The sequence below is a fragment of the Amia ocellicauda genome, chromosome 11, assembly GCF_036373705.1.
Source record: "Amia ocellicauda isolate fAmiCal2 chromosome 11, fAmiCal2.hap1, whole genome shotgun sequence".
In the NCBI taxonomy this organism is placed as follows: Eukaryota; Metazoa; Chordata; class Actinopteri; order Amiiformes; family Amiidae; genus Amia; species Amia ocellicauda.
The window spans coordinates 3,870,623-3,889,888 of NC_089860.1; the positions used below are offsets into that span (position 1 = coordinate 3,870,623).

General features: G+C 39.4%; 1 protein-coding gene across 2 annotated transcripts in view; it reads left to right on the top strand.

The window, feature by feature from the left end:
• The first annotated feature begins 2,135 nt into the window (after nucleotides 1–2,135).
• Nucleotides 2,136–19,266, top strand: part of mat2b (methionine adenosyltransferase 2 non-catalytic beta subunit methionine) — a 60,995-nt gene continuing 43,864 nt past the window's right edge. Inside the window, exon 1 of one of the 2 annotated variants that reach the window (XM_066716413.1) lies at nucleotides 2,136–2,344. In XM_066716413.1, the coding sequence (XP_066572510.1) occupies nucleotides 2,315–2,344 (30 nt within the window). In that variant the 5' untranslated portion in view covers nucleotides 2,136–2,314. Of the gene's footprint in view, nucleotides 2,345–3,087; nucleotides 3,174–19,266 lie in introns of those variants that run through there. The other variant, XM_066716412.1, reaches the window with a different exon arrangement.

Sequence of the window (19,266 nt, forward strand, 5' to 3'; positions counted from 1 at the left end):
TCCGGCAGTCCTCTGGTTCTATCTCTTCCCCCTTGGCTCATTCAAATCCTCCATTATCCAATCACAGCCTAGGCAGCACCTGTTTAGTATATATAGAGCAGTCATAGTTGGGTTGACTCCATTACTATTGTTGTTTTGCAAACCTTTCTATATCATCCTATTTCTATTGTGTCTACTTTGATCAAACCTACCAACAGTGCATTCAGACATCTATATTCTTCTTTGTTTTTTGTTTTCTAGTAGCACTGTTGTTTATGTAGGTGTTTATTGTTTTGTCTTCAGTGGGATCCTGTTGAGTGTTGTGTTACAGTTTGTGTTTTGGTTTGTTTTGGACTTCCCTCACAACTGCTGCATTCACCTTCACTCATCATTCCTGGATTATTCCCCAAGACCACTGCAACGCTCTCAATTTTTCCACTCAATCTCCTCAACCTTAATTGCTGTTTTCACTGGACTTCTGCTGGGTGAGGTCACTCCATTCTGTTGACATTGGTTTGTTTTTCCAGGATCATTTTCATCAACACTTGGGCATTATTCATTTTGTTACTTTGCAGCACAATTCATTTCACCGTTATTTTGTTACTTTTCTTCAGCCTGTTCCTAATTACATTTCCTGGACTGCATCCATTTCAGTCCCATTTATCTAATTGTTTTCTACATTGTGTGTTTGTTGGGTTGTCTGTATATGGAGGGTCTGAATGTTTGTGAGTGTTTTGGGCTCCTTCTTCAGCTTCTCTATCTTTTATCCTATAATAATTTTTCTTGTCTTACCTTCTACCCTTTACTTATTTCATAGTTTCTTTCCTATCTATCCTGTTTCTGTTTCCGTCATACTGAATCCCCACAATAAACTGTAACTGTTAAGAATTGACACAATTGATGTCCCTGAGTTTGCTGTTTGTCATCCTTTCTGACGTAGTTTAACGGGTTATAAAATAGGCCAGTAATCACTCCGTTTGGAGGACAGTGTGGCTGCTTAACAGTCGTGCAGGGTGATCGTTACAGGAGGTTGCAATCATGAGATCCAGGACAGTGCCCATGTATTATAACAGAAATCAACAATAATGAAAATAACAAAAACCATTATAAAAAATAAACAATGGATTTTGGTGGAATTCACTCTACACTCAATGGGGTCATTTTTAACTCTGTTACACATACTACAGAAATGTTTGAATGTACAATAATGTAAATAAGCCATTTAATTACCAATATGTTCATAAAAGACCGTATTAGACAATACACTTACATGTTTCATGTACAACAAGAACCATATGTGTGTGTGTGTGTGCGTGTGTATGTATGTATGTATTATATATAATACACACATGTATATGGTTCTTGTTGTACATGAAACATGTAAGTGTATTGGCTAATACTGTCTTTTATGAATGTATTGGTAATTAAATGGCTTATTTACATTATTTTACATTTTATGTTCTTGTATGTCTGATGAAATTCATTTTGTCTATGATTGTTTTTGGACATTTGATGCAGTGAAAATGTATTTTCTATGAAAGCCAACTGACACTTGCAGACTGCATATTCTTAAAAAGACAGGTGAGAATATAAAATTATGATCATTAAGAGTTAATTAATTCAGTATTGGTATATCAGCTATAGTGACCAAATGCACAACACACACAACACAATGCAAGAGCTCCCCCCCAAGACAAACATAAGACCCCCATCCCCCCATCCTTAAAGAAAGACATACAACCCCCCCTCAGCCCACACCCAAAAATAGGCTATATATTTGCAATGCGAAATTGTACAATTTAAACGATTTTAGCACATTAATAATATTTAAAATAAAATAGTTAAAACATTGGTATAAGTTTAGAAATATTGCATAGTAACCTCATTGAATCCTTATGATACATTTAAGAGGAAAATAATAGCAGATCCATTTGTTTTTGTGGGGGTGCATTAACATTTGATTGGCAATGTACTTAAGTGTATGGCGATAGTTACACACATTTTCAGTTTGTGTTGAATTATCTATCTGATTATACGTACCGTACTTTGCACAATCTCTCCTCGGTTTGAAATACAATTGCTCTTTCTACGACGGTGCTAGTGATTTCAATCTCAAATTTCACGCCTCTTTTTGCGTCACTGTAGAGGTGCAGTTAGTGTGCAGGAGCTGCGGTGCCTCCATCCTGCAAGTATACCCTGTTGCCTTTGACCATATACAAGAGTTTCGCTCTCCCTTTAAGAACACCTTCCCTTTAACAACCTACTTCAGAAGACACTTCTGTCTGGGAGGAAATAAATAGACGTTTCCTTGTGCTGTTATTTCATTTTGTTGAAAATGCCCGAATTCCCTCTCCCTGGAGGTCAGGTAAGACCACATTTAAAATAGTAATGTTATATTGCAGCTGTTAACTTGGGAAAGCTCTGATGATCATAATGAATATGACTCTACAACAAATGTTTAGCTCACTGATTACTTGTTCAACCATTTATTTATTTTAAATGCAAGCAATCGGAACATGCGATACAAAATAAACATATATTGTAATGTGTTTAATAGTATATGTGTGTGTGTGTGTGTGTGTGTGTATATATATATATATATATATATATATAATATACACACACACACACACACAATGTGGTAAAAACAGGCAATTTTAAACGAAGTTTCTCCTTGTACTTTCCTATTCAAACTTGCTTATTTTTCCGCTTTCATTCTTGTTCTGCAAATATGTAGTTAATGGAAACTGTGTTAAGTATGTTTGTTTAATTGGGGGTGAGCGACCCTTCTCATTAAAACGAGGACTCGGTCACATATCACTCAGCCTGTCGGCTAAAGTAGGCTACCAACATTTGTTAAAATCCCTATCAGCTAGTTTCCTGTTTCTTTACCACAGCCCCTTCACAATACAGTTCTCTGAAATGATAGAATTAGCTACCATTTTGAGAGTTCGTTTGTACATTTTAATTAATTCTAACATTGTATTTTAAGAGGCGGCTAACCAAAAGTCTGTGCGCTAGGAGGTACCCGTAATTGAACAGGAAATAGCTGCGTTAAAACCCAGGTACAATCAGGAAACGCGTTATCTGACGCGCACAAATAATCCCCATCACAATAATCCCGACTAGACATGAATAGGAGCGAGAAAGAAATGAAAATATTTTTTATCCCTGGTCATGTGGAGATAGTAGAGGTAAGATTGCCTGAAACGATACATTCTCTGCTACGTGATCCATTGTGTTTATATTTGGTTTAAAGCTATAGGTATTTTTTTACGTTGGGTATATCTGGGTTATATATATATATATATATATATATATATATATATATATATATATATATATATATATAATGCTATAATACGTTTTAACCAGGCTAGTACTAATATGTTGTCAAATTTGTGAGTGTAGTTAGCTGTGTGATTGTGGGTAAAGAGAGTAAGGCTGGCTGTCTGAACACTGCCAAAATAATTCAACCAGAGCTGTTTTTTATTTTATTTTTTATTAATCTATTGGCATTTTGATGCCGATATTAAGGCAGCAGGCAGCCCCCGCTTGGTTTTGATAGCCTACTATATTTTGTGCTGAGACATTGCTCACGTGATTGAGATTGTAAAATGGGCCTAATTATCTAAGTATTCTAAATGTACAGTTAACAAATATGGTTTTTCAGGTACATGAGCCTAATTATTTAATTTTGATGTATGTGGAAATATAACTTTTCTTAAGGGGAAATAAAAATTGGATAAAATTGCATAATTTACTTTTTATTTGTCCCTGTTAAACACAGAGGACTAACGCGCACGCAGCTGCAACCAATACACCAAACAATTTCGATTATTTACTTATTTAAATTGTCAATTAAATCCACAGTACCACAGTTGCTTATGTCATTAAATATCCCCCCTCCCCAAATTAAGTTCTCTGATCACTACATCTACCCCCTCCCCTCCCGCATTACTTCATTAAATTTAGTCTGTTTCATTAAACCATTAAATGTTTGTTTCCTAAACGATAAGTATGGTACATTGTGTCATATTTTAGCATCTTATTGTCACTTGAAATGTGCAGCTCTTGAAGAGCTGAAGAGTATAATAAAACTAAAATACTGAGTTCAATGAAATCACTTAGTGTTTAGGTGTAACAAAAAACAGATGGCACAGTGTACTAAGTACTGCCTTTGGGAAGTGAAGCGCTCTGAATTGTTATATACATATTTTATATACATATACAAAAAATGTGTGTACAGGGGAAAAAAGTAAACCGTAGATGTAAACTAATGAACTTTGTAACTTAATATACATCAGTGGTTGTCAATCCTGGTCTTGTAGGGCAACAGCCTTGACAGATTTATAGGCTTTTTACATCCCCACCTGATAACCTGGAGTCAATGGTTCAGATTAAGTGATTACCAAATCAAAACTTCAACCTACCTGTGAATCACAACGTACAAATCTTTACACTATCACAGTTTAATTTATTCTTACAAGCCATTTTATACTATTTAGAAACCAAATTGCGATATGGTACAACTTTGACATTTTTGATACATGCGTGGGTCCAAAATTTCATTGGTCTAGCCCGAAGAGTTGAGTTGGAACAAAATCGCGTGACACCAGGGCCCTCCAGGACTAGGGTTCACCACCGATTTTTACATATTGTAGTGCAGGAGTTTATACGATGTTGAAAAACTGTAAGCAGAGTATCACAGACACTCAATGTGCCGTACAATGGGAAAGAGCAGTTTCTTCAGTCAGGAGGAGAGCAGAAACAGATTGTAGTAGATCTAGGAGTGTAGATTGAAGATTCTAGAGGCTCTGGGATGTGTTGAGAATTGGTACTATCCTGATGTTCTAAGTTAGCAATTTCCATTCCAGAGGAGGAAAAGAGAGGGCAGGGGAGATGGGAGAGTGAGGGAATGGCACAGTTAGACAGTTGACAGATGAGCAGTGAAGATGGAAAGAAGGCAGTGAAAAGAGAGCAAAGTGTGATGTAATATGGATAATATAGACCTGCTGTGACCAGTTCTGTTGCTTGAGAGCCACAGTCCTGCAGTTTTTACATCTGATTTCAGTTGGGATATGACTGAAAACAGAAGACACTGTTGCTGTCTAGGATCAGATGTTGGCCAGCCCTGATGGACAGGGAAGGGCAGTTCCAGTCCTTGAGGGCTGGTTTCCTGTAGATTGTAGATTTAGCTTTAAATTAACAAATGCTTAACACACAGAAATGACAGGTGATATGACCTATTATCCACATATTGAGTTTAATTCAGTAATTAAGATTGTGGGGTGGCATAAAAGCCAGAGCACCCTGCAACCATCCAGGCTGCTGAAGTTTCCCAACCCTGGCCTAAAAGCTAGAATGATCTCCTCATACTTTCTTGCTCAGATTAAACCAATCTGCTTTCATAATCTCCCTTGCTCATAGTCAGGGAAATTGTGGGGCACGGGACAAGTCCTATGGAAGACCCCCCCCCACCGCCACTAACACACAATGCACATAATTTCTCTTGTAAACAACCTTCTAATTGTAACTTGAAGCATTTATTTCAATTTATTTTATAACCAATGTTACAGTGCCACAAAACTTAAAGTCTCATGCCTGAACGATGATAATAATAATATTCCTACCTGTATATTTATCCTGTCTCCTGCCTTGTCAATTACAATTTGCAAATTTGCAAAGTCCTGAATGATGACTTTGAAGTCAATTTTGCAAGCAGTTCACATTTGATTGACAGTATAGCCAAATTGTTTAATTGGTCTTGATGGATAGTTGATCATAGATAATTTTTGATTAATTTTGCTGAAATTATCTTTTTTTTTTCCTCGGCAACCATCACGGGTAGTGTGCAGTTCTGACTTTCCCAGGATGGATAATGAGCTTAATTTTCTCTCCCTTTACTTTTTTTTTTTAACATTTTGTAAGTGATCATGCATAACTGGGTCATACTACAATATTAGTACACCCAATAAATTGCCATTATGAAACATTGTTAATTGTGGAACTGCTTCCTCAAAATTACAAATTTTTAGATGTTACATCTAAAAGTCTCTGTTGTAAATTTCTGTTCTTTTCTACCTGTGATTGTATTTTCTTCTCATGCCGAGTATTGATCCACTCCTCATGCTCAGGTATTTTGTCATAAGTTGCTGTATTGAACACTTATTTTTTGTACAGTGCCCAAGACAGTTTTTATTATTATTTTTATTTCTTGGCAGACACCCTTATCCAGGGCGACTTACAACATAAGTGCAAAACTACAGTTAAGTACAAGGCATCAATCATTACAAATTCAATTTAAATAAAACATAGTAATTCAAAATACATTTTATAAAATTCCAATTTACAATTTACACAAGTACAGTAAGTGAGGTCCTATATCCTGGACGGTGAAAGCTAAGTGCTGTCAAGATGTAGGGTCACAGTCAAGGGCTGTGGGAAAGGGAGCAAGGAGGAAAACAATCAAAAGCACAAGGAGCATAATAAAACTGTGAAGTGCTATCTAGCAGGGATAAAAGGACTAATATTACAAGTACTGTCGGAAAAGATGCATCTTTAGTAAGTGCCGGAATGAGGTCAAGGACTCTGCTGTTTTGACTTCGGTGGGCAGGTTGTTCCACCATTTAGGGGCCAGGGATGAGAAGGAGCGGGCTCTGGAGGAAGGAGAGTGGAGAGGAGGTAGAGTTAGTCTTCTGGCACTGGAGGAGCGCAGTGGTCTGGAGGGGATGTATCGGGAGACGAGTGTCTGAAGGTAGCTTGGTGCAGTGTGGTCGAGACAGCGGTAGGTGAGGGTCAATGTCTTGAACTGAATGCATGCCGGTATCAGGAGCCAGTGGAGGGAGCGCAGCAGTGGAGTAGCGTGTGCGAATCGGGGCAGAGAGAATACCAGACGAGCCGCAGAGTTCTGGATGAGCTGGAGCGGGTGGGTAGTAGATGCAGGCAGGCCGGCCAGGAGGGAGTTGCAGTAGTCCAGGCGGGAGAGGACCAATGACTGGACGGGCAGCTGAGTCGAGTAGTCGGTTAGGAAGGGACGGATTCGGCGTATATTGCTCAGGAAGAATCTACAGGTGCGTGTCAGCGTGGTGATGTGCTGGGTGTAGGAGAGCGCAGGATCGAGAGTGACTCCTAGATTTTTAGCGGAAGAAGGAGAGAGTGTGGTGGATTCCAAGGGGATCGAGATGGGGAGGTCAGCAGAACGTGAGGAAGAGTGGGGGAAAAACAGGAGATCCAATTTGGAGAGGTTGAGCTTGCGGTGGTGCGAGTGCATCCAGGTGGAAATAGCAGACAAGCAGGAAGAGATGCGAGAGGGTCAGAAGAGGGAAAAGACAGGAAGATCTGGGCATCATCAGCATAGAAGTGGTAGGAGAAACCATGGGATGCGATGAGGGGGCCCAGGGAGTGAGTGTAGAGAGAGAACAGGAGCGGGCCCAGGACAGAGCCTTGGGGTACGCCTGTGAGGAGAGGTTGGGGGGTGGATGAGGAGCCTTGCCATGTCACTTGGTAGGACTGGTCATTGAGGTAGGAGGAGAACCAGGTGAGAGCAGTCCCAGAGATTCCAAGGTCAGCGAGGCAGGAGAGGAGGATGGAGTGATCGACGGTGTCAAATGCTGCAGAGAGGTCAAGGAGGATGAGGACTGAGGAGAGGGAGGTCGCCCGAGCACAGCTGAGAGAGTCAGTGACTGCCAGGAGAGCCGTCTCAGTGGAGTGAGCTGTGCGGAAGCCGGATTGCAGAGGATCAAGGAGTGAGTATTGGGACAGGAAGTTGGAGAGCTGACGGTGGACCGCCCGCTTGAGGAGTCTTTGAGAGGAAGGGGAGTAGGGAGACGGGGCGGTAGTTCTGAGGAGAGGTGGCGTCAAGGGTTGGTTTCTTGAGCAGTGGGATGACAGCAGCTTGTTTAAATGCAGAGGGGAAACAGCCAGAGAGGAGTGAGGAGTTGAGGATGGAGGAGATGAAGGGGAGAAGATCAGGAGCGGTCGCTTGGAAGAGGCAAGAAGGGAGAGGGTCCAGGGCACATGTTGTAGGTTTGTGATGTAGGAGGAGAGCAGAAACTTCAGCATCTGAGAGAGTTGAGATTGAAGAAAAGGAAGCTTGATCGGTGGGAGGTTTCGGTGTGATGGGAGATGAGGGTGGAGTATTGAAGAGCCTGCGGATGTCTGCAATCTTGGAGGAGAAGAAGGAGGTGAAATCATCAGCAGTGAGAGATGAGGGAGGAGGAGGGGGAGGGGGTGCAAAGAGGGAGGAGAAGGTGGAGTAGAGTTTGCAGGGGTTGTTGACAGTGGATTCGAAGAGAGATTGGAATAAGACTTCTTGGCTGAGGTGAGTGAGGAGGAGAATGTGGACAGTAGAGAGCGGTAGACTTCGAGGGCAGCTGGGAGTTTGGTACTTTTCCACTTCTGTTCGGCGGCACGCAGACTAGTACAGGTTGAGTGGAGAACAGCAGAGAGCCAAGGCTGAGGAGGGGAGGGATGGGCAGGACGAGACGTGAGAGGACAGAGAGAGTCAAGGGAGGAGGTGAGGGAGGAGAACAAAGAGGAGGTAGCACAGTTGACAGATGGGGGAAAAACAGTCAATGGAAGGTAAGAGAGTGAGGGCAGTGGAAGCAAGGGTGGAGGGAGAGACGGAGCGGAGATTACGGTGGAAGGTGACAGAGGGAGTGGGTGGAGTGGGGAGGAGGGGAGGGGAGGGAAAGGGAGAAGGAGATGAAGTGGTGGTCCGAGATGTCCATGGGTGTCACGGAGAGTGTCGAAGGGGAGCAGCTTCTAGAAAAGATGAGGACTAGCTGGCGGCCAGCCCTGTGAGTGGTAGGGTCAGAAAGCGGGTCTAGTTTCGACCCGGCCTAAATGTGAACGCTCCGGGCCCTGGGCCGGGTGGAAAGCGTCAGCGTGTGACGCAACTCAAGCCCCGCCCCCAGAGACGCCACTTCGTCCCTCATAATAAACACGGGCACCGAAACAGCTGCACTGCTGCAGGACACACAGTATTGTCTCTGTATTGTTTGAATGTCATATCGAACTATATTCTTAAATGTACGGATATATTTCGCTAGCTCACATCTTTATATATATATATATATATATATATATATATATATATATATATACATACACTCACCTAAAGGATTATTAGGAACACCTGTTCAATTTCTCATTAATGCAATTATCTAACCAACCAATCACATGGCAGTTGCTTCAATGCATTTAGGGGTGTGGTCCTGGTCAAGACAATCTCCTGAACTCCAAACTGAATGTCTGAATGGGAAAGAAAGGTGATTTAAGCAATTTTGAGCGTGGCATGGTTGTTGGTGCCAGACGGGCTGGTCTGAGTATTTCACAATCTGCTCAGTTACTGGGATTTTCACGCACAACCATTTCTAGGGTTTACAAAGAATGGTGTGAAAAGGGAAAAACATCCAGTATGCGGCAGTCCTGTGGGCGAAAATGCCTTGTTGATGCTAGAGGTCAGAGGAGAATGGGCCGACTGATTCAAGCTGATAGAAGAGCAACTTTGACTGAAATAACCACTCGTTACAACCGAGGTATGCAGCAAAGCATTTGTGAAGCCACAACACGTACAACCTTGAGGCGGATGGGCTACAACAGCAGAAGACCCCACCGGGTACCACTCATACTCATTAGGTGTTCCTAATAAAATGCATGGTGACTGTATAGATTAGATTTACAAAAAACTTTAAACAAACTGATTTCACACAAATTATAACAAATATTAGTTATTCAAAATTTGGTTTAATACAGGTAGAAACTAAACTATTAAAATTACCAACCAGGTATTGTTTGAAGATCTTTGGGTCTTCATTCAGGTAGATACAAAGTGCCCTGAGGATGTACTTTTCAACCCTAACTTTTCACAACACTCACTAATGGAAAAACCTGAAAACAGAGGCCTCAAGTTTTAGTGTGGATCAGGGAAATGTCATCATGCAGTATGTTGAGAAACAACCTTTCTGTTGCTCATTCCAAATGTCAATACATCTGATCCCTAAACACAACACTGATCTGTGTTTAAATTGTGAGGTATTTTGTGTTTTTATTATTTATTTATTTCTTGGCAGATGCCCTTATCTATTTTTTTCCTCTTTAGGAAAGTTTTTTTAATATTAGTGTGACAGTAAACTATTTTTTTTGGCTTCTAGTTTTTGTATTATCCAAGACCTTAACTTAATTGGCACAATTATTGGGATATTTGGTCAATATAATCATGGGTTCAAGCTATTTAGTAACTGATAGAGCTGTTAAGCCTGTAGGATTCTGCCTCTCCAGGAACAGGGTTGGCCACTCCTAACATACAAGGATGCCAAATAGTTAATAAATAAACACAGCATCTTAAGAAGGCAATAAGGCTAGGAACTCTGACTGTTCAGTTAAGTTATATTAGCAATGTTTTAAGCAAGCAGTATGATGAAACAACTAAATAAAGTGCAAAATACAGGAGAGCTGAACCACTCAGGGGAATAAACTATTAAATTACACATAGTCTGAACATATGTGTCTTGAGTAGCCTAATCAGATTACTCTGATTTTCTCTCAATAAGTAATTCATCATTTAGTACCATTAATTTACATTTTCAGTATTTGGAAAACTGAACCAGAAAATGTTTGGTTCAGAAAGGACACTGTCCTGCACTCCTTACACGTGTCTGAGTACAATTTGACAGACAGATGGATGCCTTTCCACATCAATGCACTAGACTGATTATGGTTTGACTCCAATTTATTTACAGAGAAAGGTGAAACAAAAAAAAAGGACAATCACTGAAATGTCTTAATAGACATTAGAGAACGATTACTGAAAGATCGCAAAGATAATTTGCATCAGTCACATGTTTTCCTATTTGAGCACTACCCCCATTTGCATTTGAGATTTAGGCCAGCCCAGGGCCACCTTAACTCATATTTGAATGGGGTCATAGTTTTAAGGTGGCCCTACATATTGAATTGATGATCATTAGCACCTGTTTGGTATAATTGTTTAATCATACACCTAACTATATGCCTACAAAATCCCTGACTGTGCAAGTGTACCTAGAAGAATTGATACTGTTTTGAAGGCAAAGGGTGGTCACATCAAATATGGATTTGATTTTTCTTCCGTTTACTCTCTTTGCATTTAGTTAATTGATAAATATAATCTATTAACATGTCTATTTTTGAGAGCATTCTTACTTTTTCACTCCTGCCTAAAACTTTTGCACAGTAGTGTGTATGCGTGCGTGCGCATGTGTGTATATATGTGTGTGTGTGTGTGTGTGTATATATATATATATATGTGTGTATATATAAAGTCTTGCCTTTATGAGAATATATTTGTCCACATTAGATCTAAAACTTTTTTTTTTTTTTTTTTTACAGGATATAGCTAATTTGTGGCCTAAAAACGTCCTATGGTGTGACAACAACATTTTCTTAAAATAAATGGATATGATGATTGTTGTTTGTAATAACAAGTTTAAATATAAAATATATATGTGTAACTGTTGTTACTATGACCAAAACCTATTTGTTTTCTGTTTTTGAAAGCGTTTAAATGAGACTTGTGCTGTAATGGTGGTCATTTTTGACGTAGTTGACACCCATCATTTGATTTTATTAATCAAAAACGAATTCTACCTTCAATAAAACTGTTTTAATAGCTTTGTACTAATCAGTTTTCCTTGATGTTGTGCACATTTACTGAATAAAGCATTATTCATTACATTTTTTATACCAATTTTAAACGTCACACCATAGGACTGTGACGTGACACAATAGGACGCCATCATTAAGACTGAATGATAAGATGATAATTTGCAAAATGACAAATAAGTAAATACAAAATACACAATTGGAAACATTTAGAAACAAAATAGACATTTTGTTTTTAAAAGCAACACCTGCTGAACATAAAAGTACAGCAACGATACAGTATGGAGGGCAACAGTCGATCCATTTTCAAGACAATTCATGTTTTTTATGGCATTTCATGGCCATTTTAACTAACTAACAAGTAGCATTAAATATTAACATTTAGGTACAGTAAGTACAATGTAAACAACAGTAATAACAAGTACTGTAACATTGTACATCATGTAACTTTAAGTACAGCAAGACCATCAAGTGACCGAAAACCAAGTACTGTACTAGTAAGTGTGACAAAAAAATTACTATTTCATTAAGTGGCTAAAAAAAAAAAATCATTTTAAAAAGAATTGTGGGGTTGTCTAAAGTCAGTCACTTGGTCCTGTCCCCTTAGCAGAAAAACACCCCCAAAGCATAATGTTTCCACCTCCATGTTTGACGGTGGGGTTGGTGTTCTTGGGGTCATTCCTCCTCCTCCAAACACGGCGAGTTGAGTTGATGCCAAAGAGCTCGATTTTGGTCTCATCTGACCACAACACTTTCACCCAGTTCTCCTCTGAATCATTCAGATGTTCATTGGCAAACTTCAGACAGGCCTGTACATGTGCTTTCTTGAGCAGGGGGACCTTGCGGGCGCTGCAGGATTTCAGTCCTTCACGGCATAGTGTGTTACCAATTGTTTTCTTGGTGACTATGGTCCCAGCTGCCTTGAGATCATTAACAAGATCCTCCCGTGTAGTTCTGGCCTGATTCCTCACCGTTCTCATGATCATTGAAACTCCACGAGGTGAGATCTTGCATGGAGCCCCAGACTGAGGGAGACTGACAGTTATTTTGTGTTTGTTTCATTTGTGAATAATCGCACCAACTGTTGTCTCCTTCTCACCAAGCTGCTTGGCAATGGTCTTGTAGCCCATTCCAGCCTTGTGTAGGTCTACAATCTTGTCCCTGACATCCTTGGACAGCTCTTTGGTCTTGGCCATGGTGGAGAGTTTGGAATCTGATTGACTGCTTCTGTGGACAGGTGTCTTTTATATAGGTAACGAGCCGAGATTAGTAGCAATCCCTTTAAGAGAGTGCTCCTAATCTCAGCTCGTTACCTGTATAAAAGACACCTGGGAGCCAGAAATCTTGCTGATTGATAGGGGATCAAATACTTATTTCCCTCATTAACATGCAAATCAATTTATAACTTTTTTGAAATGCGTTTTTCTGGATTTTTTTGTTGTTATTCTGTCTCTCACTGTTAAAATACACCTACCATTAAAATTATAGACTGATCATTTCTTTGTTAGTGGGCAAACGTACAAAATCAGCAGGGGATCAAATACTTTTTTCCCTCACTGTATATATTACCTCATGGCCTTGGACCTATTGTTATTCATTTGTTTTTAATGCAAGATAGGCCATTATTATAAATTCCTATTCTATGCGTCACACCAAAGGACACAAAAAAAATTACACGCCCTACAGGGAAGTATAGATGGTGATTTAAATTATATTTCTAAGAAACTGACTTACCTTGATGCATGTGCAGGGGGTCCTCCTAAGACATGCTGACTTCCTGTTGTCCAACATTAAGTGCAGTCATCTTCAAAAATGTCTGAATTTCTTGGTAGATTAACCGTCACACCATAGGACATTGATTTTGATTTTTTAGATAAAAAAGTGGAAATTTATATTTGTTTTAATGGTGTGAGATACTAGCATAGGAAACCCCTGTAGAATCAGTTTAGGAGCCTTATATTCCATTTTCTATGCATGCAAGATTGAGTTTATTCAGAGTTTTTATAACTGCACACCTCCGGGGACAGTCACACCACAGGACATTTTGAGTATTCGGAGTGATAAAAATCAAACATGAAATAATCCTTCTTTACTAAAAATCATTGTATAAGTTAGTCCATAGTAAGTAGTTTTATGGGATATAAAATTTAAATATGTCAACATTTTATTGCGTATCACTTATATTGCTAGGACATGAAAATGGCTGCATCTTGTCATTTGCCCCAGCCATAACATTATGACCACCTGCCTAATATTTTGTAGGTCCCCCTTTTGCCACCAAAACAGCCCTGACCCATCGAGGCATGGACTCCACTAGACCTCTGAAGGTGTGCTGTGGTATCTGGCACCAAGATGTTAGCAGCAGATCCTTTAAGTCCTGTAAGTTGCAAGGTGGGGCCTCCATGGATCGGACTTGTTTGTCCAGCACATCCCACAGATGCTCGATTGGATTTGAGATGTGGGGAATTTGGAGGCCAAGTCAACACCTTGAACTCGTGATTCTTCAGACCAGGCAACCTTCTTCCATTGCTCTGTGGTCCAGTTCTGATGCTCACATGCTCATTGTAGGCACTTTCGGCAGTGGACATGGGTCAGCATGGGCACCCTGACTGGTCTGCGGCTACGCAGCCCCATATGCAACAAACTACGATGCACTGTGTTTTCTGACACCTTTCTATCAGAACCAGCATTAACTTTTTCAGCAATTTGAGCTACAGTAGCTTGTCTGTTGGAGTGGACTACACGGGCTAGCCTTCTCTCCCCACGTGCATCAATGAGCCTTGGCCGCCCATGACCCTGTCGCCGGTTCACTGCTTTTCCTTCTTTGGACCACTTTTGATAGGTACTGACTAGGGCTGTATGATAAATCGTTTCACCATCGACATCGTGATGTGCACATCTGCAATCGTCACATCGCAGAATGTGCGATGTGTAAGGTAAACATATCGGTCTACAATATTTTTTTTCTTTCAAAAGGAAAACTAGCATTATATCTGTCTGATATGATGTAATTTACTCCGATTTATGGGTTCTTGGATACAGAGTTTATTATTATTTTATTTTAAAACACAGACCAAAAAAGAGGTTTGTAATTTAATTTGTAATGTAATAAAATGTTAAATGACTTATTTTGTCATTCACATTAATTCACTATTGTGATAATGAAACTTCCTCCTTAGTGTAATGCTCTGTTTTAACGTGGTTGGAATACAGAGATAAAGCCTCCTGTAATCTCCTGGATCCCTTCTAGACACTACACTTCATTCACAAATGAGCCCCTTTATTTTAGGATAAGCAACATGCATTATTAATATCATAACATGTTAGATCATTGACTTTAGCCTGTATTGATAGAAGAGTATTACATGAATACAATGGAACCATGGTGAATTAAACAGTATACAAATCATTATAATAAAAGACACTACCAAAAATAAGTAAAAAAGTATTTTCCATGAAGATGCAGTTCCCTACAAAATCACCCTAATCATTCTAGAATAATTAATTCTTCTCAAATAGAGCTATTCAAGTAATCTGGTGAAGTCATTCTGTTTTTTTGTCATATCGCAATATATATCGCAGAAAAACAAAATATCGCAATGTCCGTTTTTTCCAATATCATGCAGCCCTAGTACTGACCACTGCAGACCGGGAACACCCCACAAGAGCTGCAGTTTTGGAGATGCTCTGACCCAGTCGTCTAGCCATCACAATTTGTCCCTTGTCAAAGTCGCTCAGATCCTTAAGCTTGCCCCTTTTTTCTGCTTCTAACACATCAACTTTGAGGACAAAATGTTCACTTGCTGCCTAATATATCTCACCACTGACTGCATTTAGCTGCGAAAATATTTTTATCTTCCTCAAAACTTTCCATTACTCAGTCAAGCTGAGTGCTCTCTGTTTTGACATCATCTCCAGTGCGGATCAGTGTGTCTGTGCTCCGCAATCCTGCCTTTGTGAAGCAGCATGAGCACATGCATGCACCTGGAAGGTCGGGATCCAGTTAACGAGACACATTTCTGGCCTCTATTTGGCTTTGAGGAACGGAGACTTAAAAGATCAGATTAATTGAATCCGGTATGAGGAATGGGGCCCTGAACTGTACAGACAATGAAAACAACCTGTACAACCTTCCATAAGGCACTGAACTTCAACCTTTCTTACCTGACAAGTAAGATCGTGTGACATGACTGGATAGCATATTTAGAATGTACAGCAGGGGGAGCCAAAACACCAGAAGGGAAAGTAATAATATGTATAACAGAACAGACAAGCCAGACATGACATGCCAAACCAGATAAATTGTAAAGTTGTAATTGTTATTTTTCAGAAAATGTAGGGTGATGAAGATATTAAGGTCAGCAAGCACATGTGCAATACACTATTAGAACTTCCAAGTGTTCACTGTGAACTGTGTTCACATGACATTTTTGTTTGTTTTTCAGAATAAAATCCAACATTTCTAGGTGCTGCATTCCTAATATTGACTTGGGAATATTACAATACATTTTCTGAAAACCATGTGTACATCGCTTTTGAAATCAGAATTACTTTTCAGAAAACTATCCTAATTGGTGATTTACTGAGGTTTTTGTATTTCAGTGATGCTTTTTAAATCTTTATGAAGACCAAACCAAGGATAAGTAATTAGGCCTACCATTAATGTTTGGATTGTATGGTAACCTGTGGTGAGATGGTTTAACCTATCTGATTTGCCAATATCCCTTATTCCCACAACGTAAATTTTATTATACCAATAAAAAGTGATGTTTATATTGTAGCACTATTTAGATCTCTTTTTAAACAAAATGTACTGTGTAATGATTTTAATACCCTGTTATTTACTTTTTGCTGGTAGCAGTACTCTTAATACATTAATTTGGTTGCAGAAAAACAACCTGTACTTTACTGTTTGAGTCAACTGACTGCAGTAAGGCCATTATCTTTGCATATAAGTTTGACCAAGAATTAGTTACATTTCTTGTAACAAATTACAAATTTAGATGTTGAAGGTTTGACCTATCCAGTTTCCTTCCTTCACATCTTTCTCTCGTAATTAAATCCAAAGTTGCTCTACTGGCATGCACATTTTTAAAAATTCTCTCCTTTCTACTCATCTGCTATAAACTGTATAGCCCTACTTTCTCTTCCCTGGCATGCTCCTGCTGCCTCTTCCTAAATAACATTTACAGCAGCGGTTCCCAACTTTTTGGCTGGCGCCGCCTCCATACATTTAGGTCACAGCTCCCCCTCACTCACTATCCACCTCAGATGCAGTTGATGCCAAACTACACAATTTTTTGTTAATGCGTTTCCAAAATATTGCAGCAAAGATATGGTGAGCTTGTTTTCCAAACGTTGACGTTGTGGACTTGGACACTTTGGAAATGTTTTTATTTTACCATAATTATCGGATCATGGTCGCTTAATGAGAGGCATCTTGTGGGGTCTTGACATATACTGCAGCAAAGTTAAATCAACCAAAATAAATGAGGGATAAAAACATGAATATTACATTGTGTGTATATCCACAGATGGTTGACAAATTAAAGGAAAAACCTGAATAAATGAGGAACATAACGAATGCAGATGCCGTCAAAGAGGTGTATTGCATGATACAATTAAGCAGTTAACATCCTATCATGCTCTGTGGCATGTATAAATATGCTGAGTAGGCTTAGTTTACCTGGATTTTGGATCAAGATGGCAAGAGGAAAGGATCTAAGTGACTTTGAAAGAGAGGTCATTATTGGGACATGAATGGCAGGAGCTTCAGTCAAAGACTGAACTGGCTAGTGTTCTCAACAAGTGGACGAGTGCGTGTGTGGTGTATACCAAGATAATGGTACAGGCCTGACTGCTGGACCCCTACAGTGAGGGGTCCAGAGGCTCTGTTAAGCTATAGGGAAACTTAACCAATGATCATACCTTTTTATTTCCTATAAATTTCTGTTAGGGAACATTTATGAACTTTGTTTTATTATTTCCCCCAAATTACATTGTAAAGTGTAAAAATATTGTAAAAGTTCAGAAAAGGGGTTGTTGAAGGTTGGCTTTGGGGGGCCGCACCAATCATCATCGAGGGCTGCATTTGGCCCCCAGGCCGCACTTTGGGAACGCCAGCCTTAGAGGGAGGGGTCACTGCAAATCATTACAAACTTATTCTGAGTGATCACCTTTTTTCTATGGTGAAACATTTCTATTCTGATGGGAGTGGTCTCTTCCAGGGTGACAATGCCCCCATCCACAGGGCACGAGGGGTCAATTAATGGTTTGATGAGTATGAAAATGATGTGAATCATATGCTATGGCCTTCGCAGTCACCAGATTTAAACTTCATTGAACACCTATGAGAGATTTTGGACCAACATGTTCCACCACCATCAAAATGCCAAATGAGGGAATATCTTTTGGAAGAATGATGTTCCATGCCTCCAGTAGAGTTCCAGAGACTCGTAGAATCTATGCCAAGGTGCATTGAAGCTGTTCTGGTGGCTCGTGGTGGGCCAACACCTTACTAAGACACTTTATGTTGGTTTTTCTTTTAATTTGTCATCCGTCTGTATATCTACCAAAAGTCTGTGTGTGCAGATCTGCAAATTATTGATATGCTTATAACAACTTATTTCATTTTTTCATTTTTTTTTTAGTTTTACATTACTGCCTTAAAATCAAATTAAATAACTCTAAACAAACTACCATCAGTGTACACTGTAATGCAGTGTAATAACACATTTGCCTATATAGAGATTATATTTTGCATAATTTATTGGTAACTTCTGACCATTATTGGTGTGACAGTAGTTAGCATTACATATGTCACCAACCTGTTGGTACATCAATAACACTCTTGCTTCGACTACATTATTTTCAACCTCCGCCATTTTTTGTTATGGTCACAAGTTCTTGGCCAAATTGCTGGCATTTAGACAAGGTCCCAAGGTGGAAAATTGCTGGTGTCGAAATGCAGGCATAAACCCATTCACACAGACCTTGCCTTAAAAAAAAAAAAAATGCCACCAAATTAGCCAGCATTTGTTTCAGTGTGAATGGGGTTGAGATCATTCTTTTTTTTTTTTTCTGCTGCAATCTTGCTGTTCAAGAATATCGTATTGTGATCCTTCACTACAGTTGCTTGTACACCATTACAGAACTCACCAAAGCTTTTCCTGTGGGATTGTGGCTCTATATGAAAAGGGTTGGACACCGCTGATTTATTACAATACATTGTATTTTTTATTTCTTATTATACCACCTTGTACACTAACTTATTTACTGTTTATCTTTGAATAGTTCCTTGTAGGTTTATAGGCCTAATCCAGGTATTTGTGCATGATTTAGATTTCCACAGAGCTTTTACTTTCCACAGTGCACTGTCCACTGAAGGATAGGCCTTTTTAACAAATTTATTTTATACAGGCTAGATATGTTGAAATTGGTTTAATTAGCTTTATTTTGGCAAGGGACAAATATATATGAGAAGAACATCCTTATTAGGCGATTCATTATTCGGGTGCAATAAAACGCATGTATTGTCTTTTTACCTTAGCATGTAATGCCTTTATCTACAAGCTAGTACCTCCATAAAGGTATGATCCTAAGATGGCTACTATAATAAATAACTTGATGAAAAACATGTTT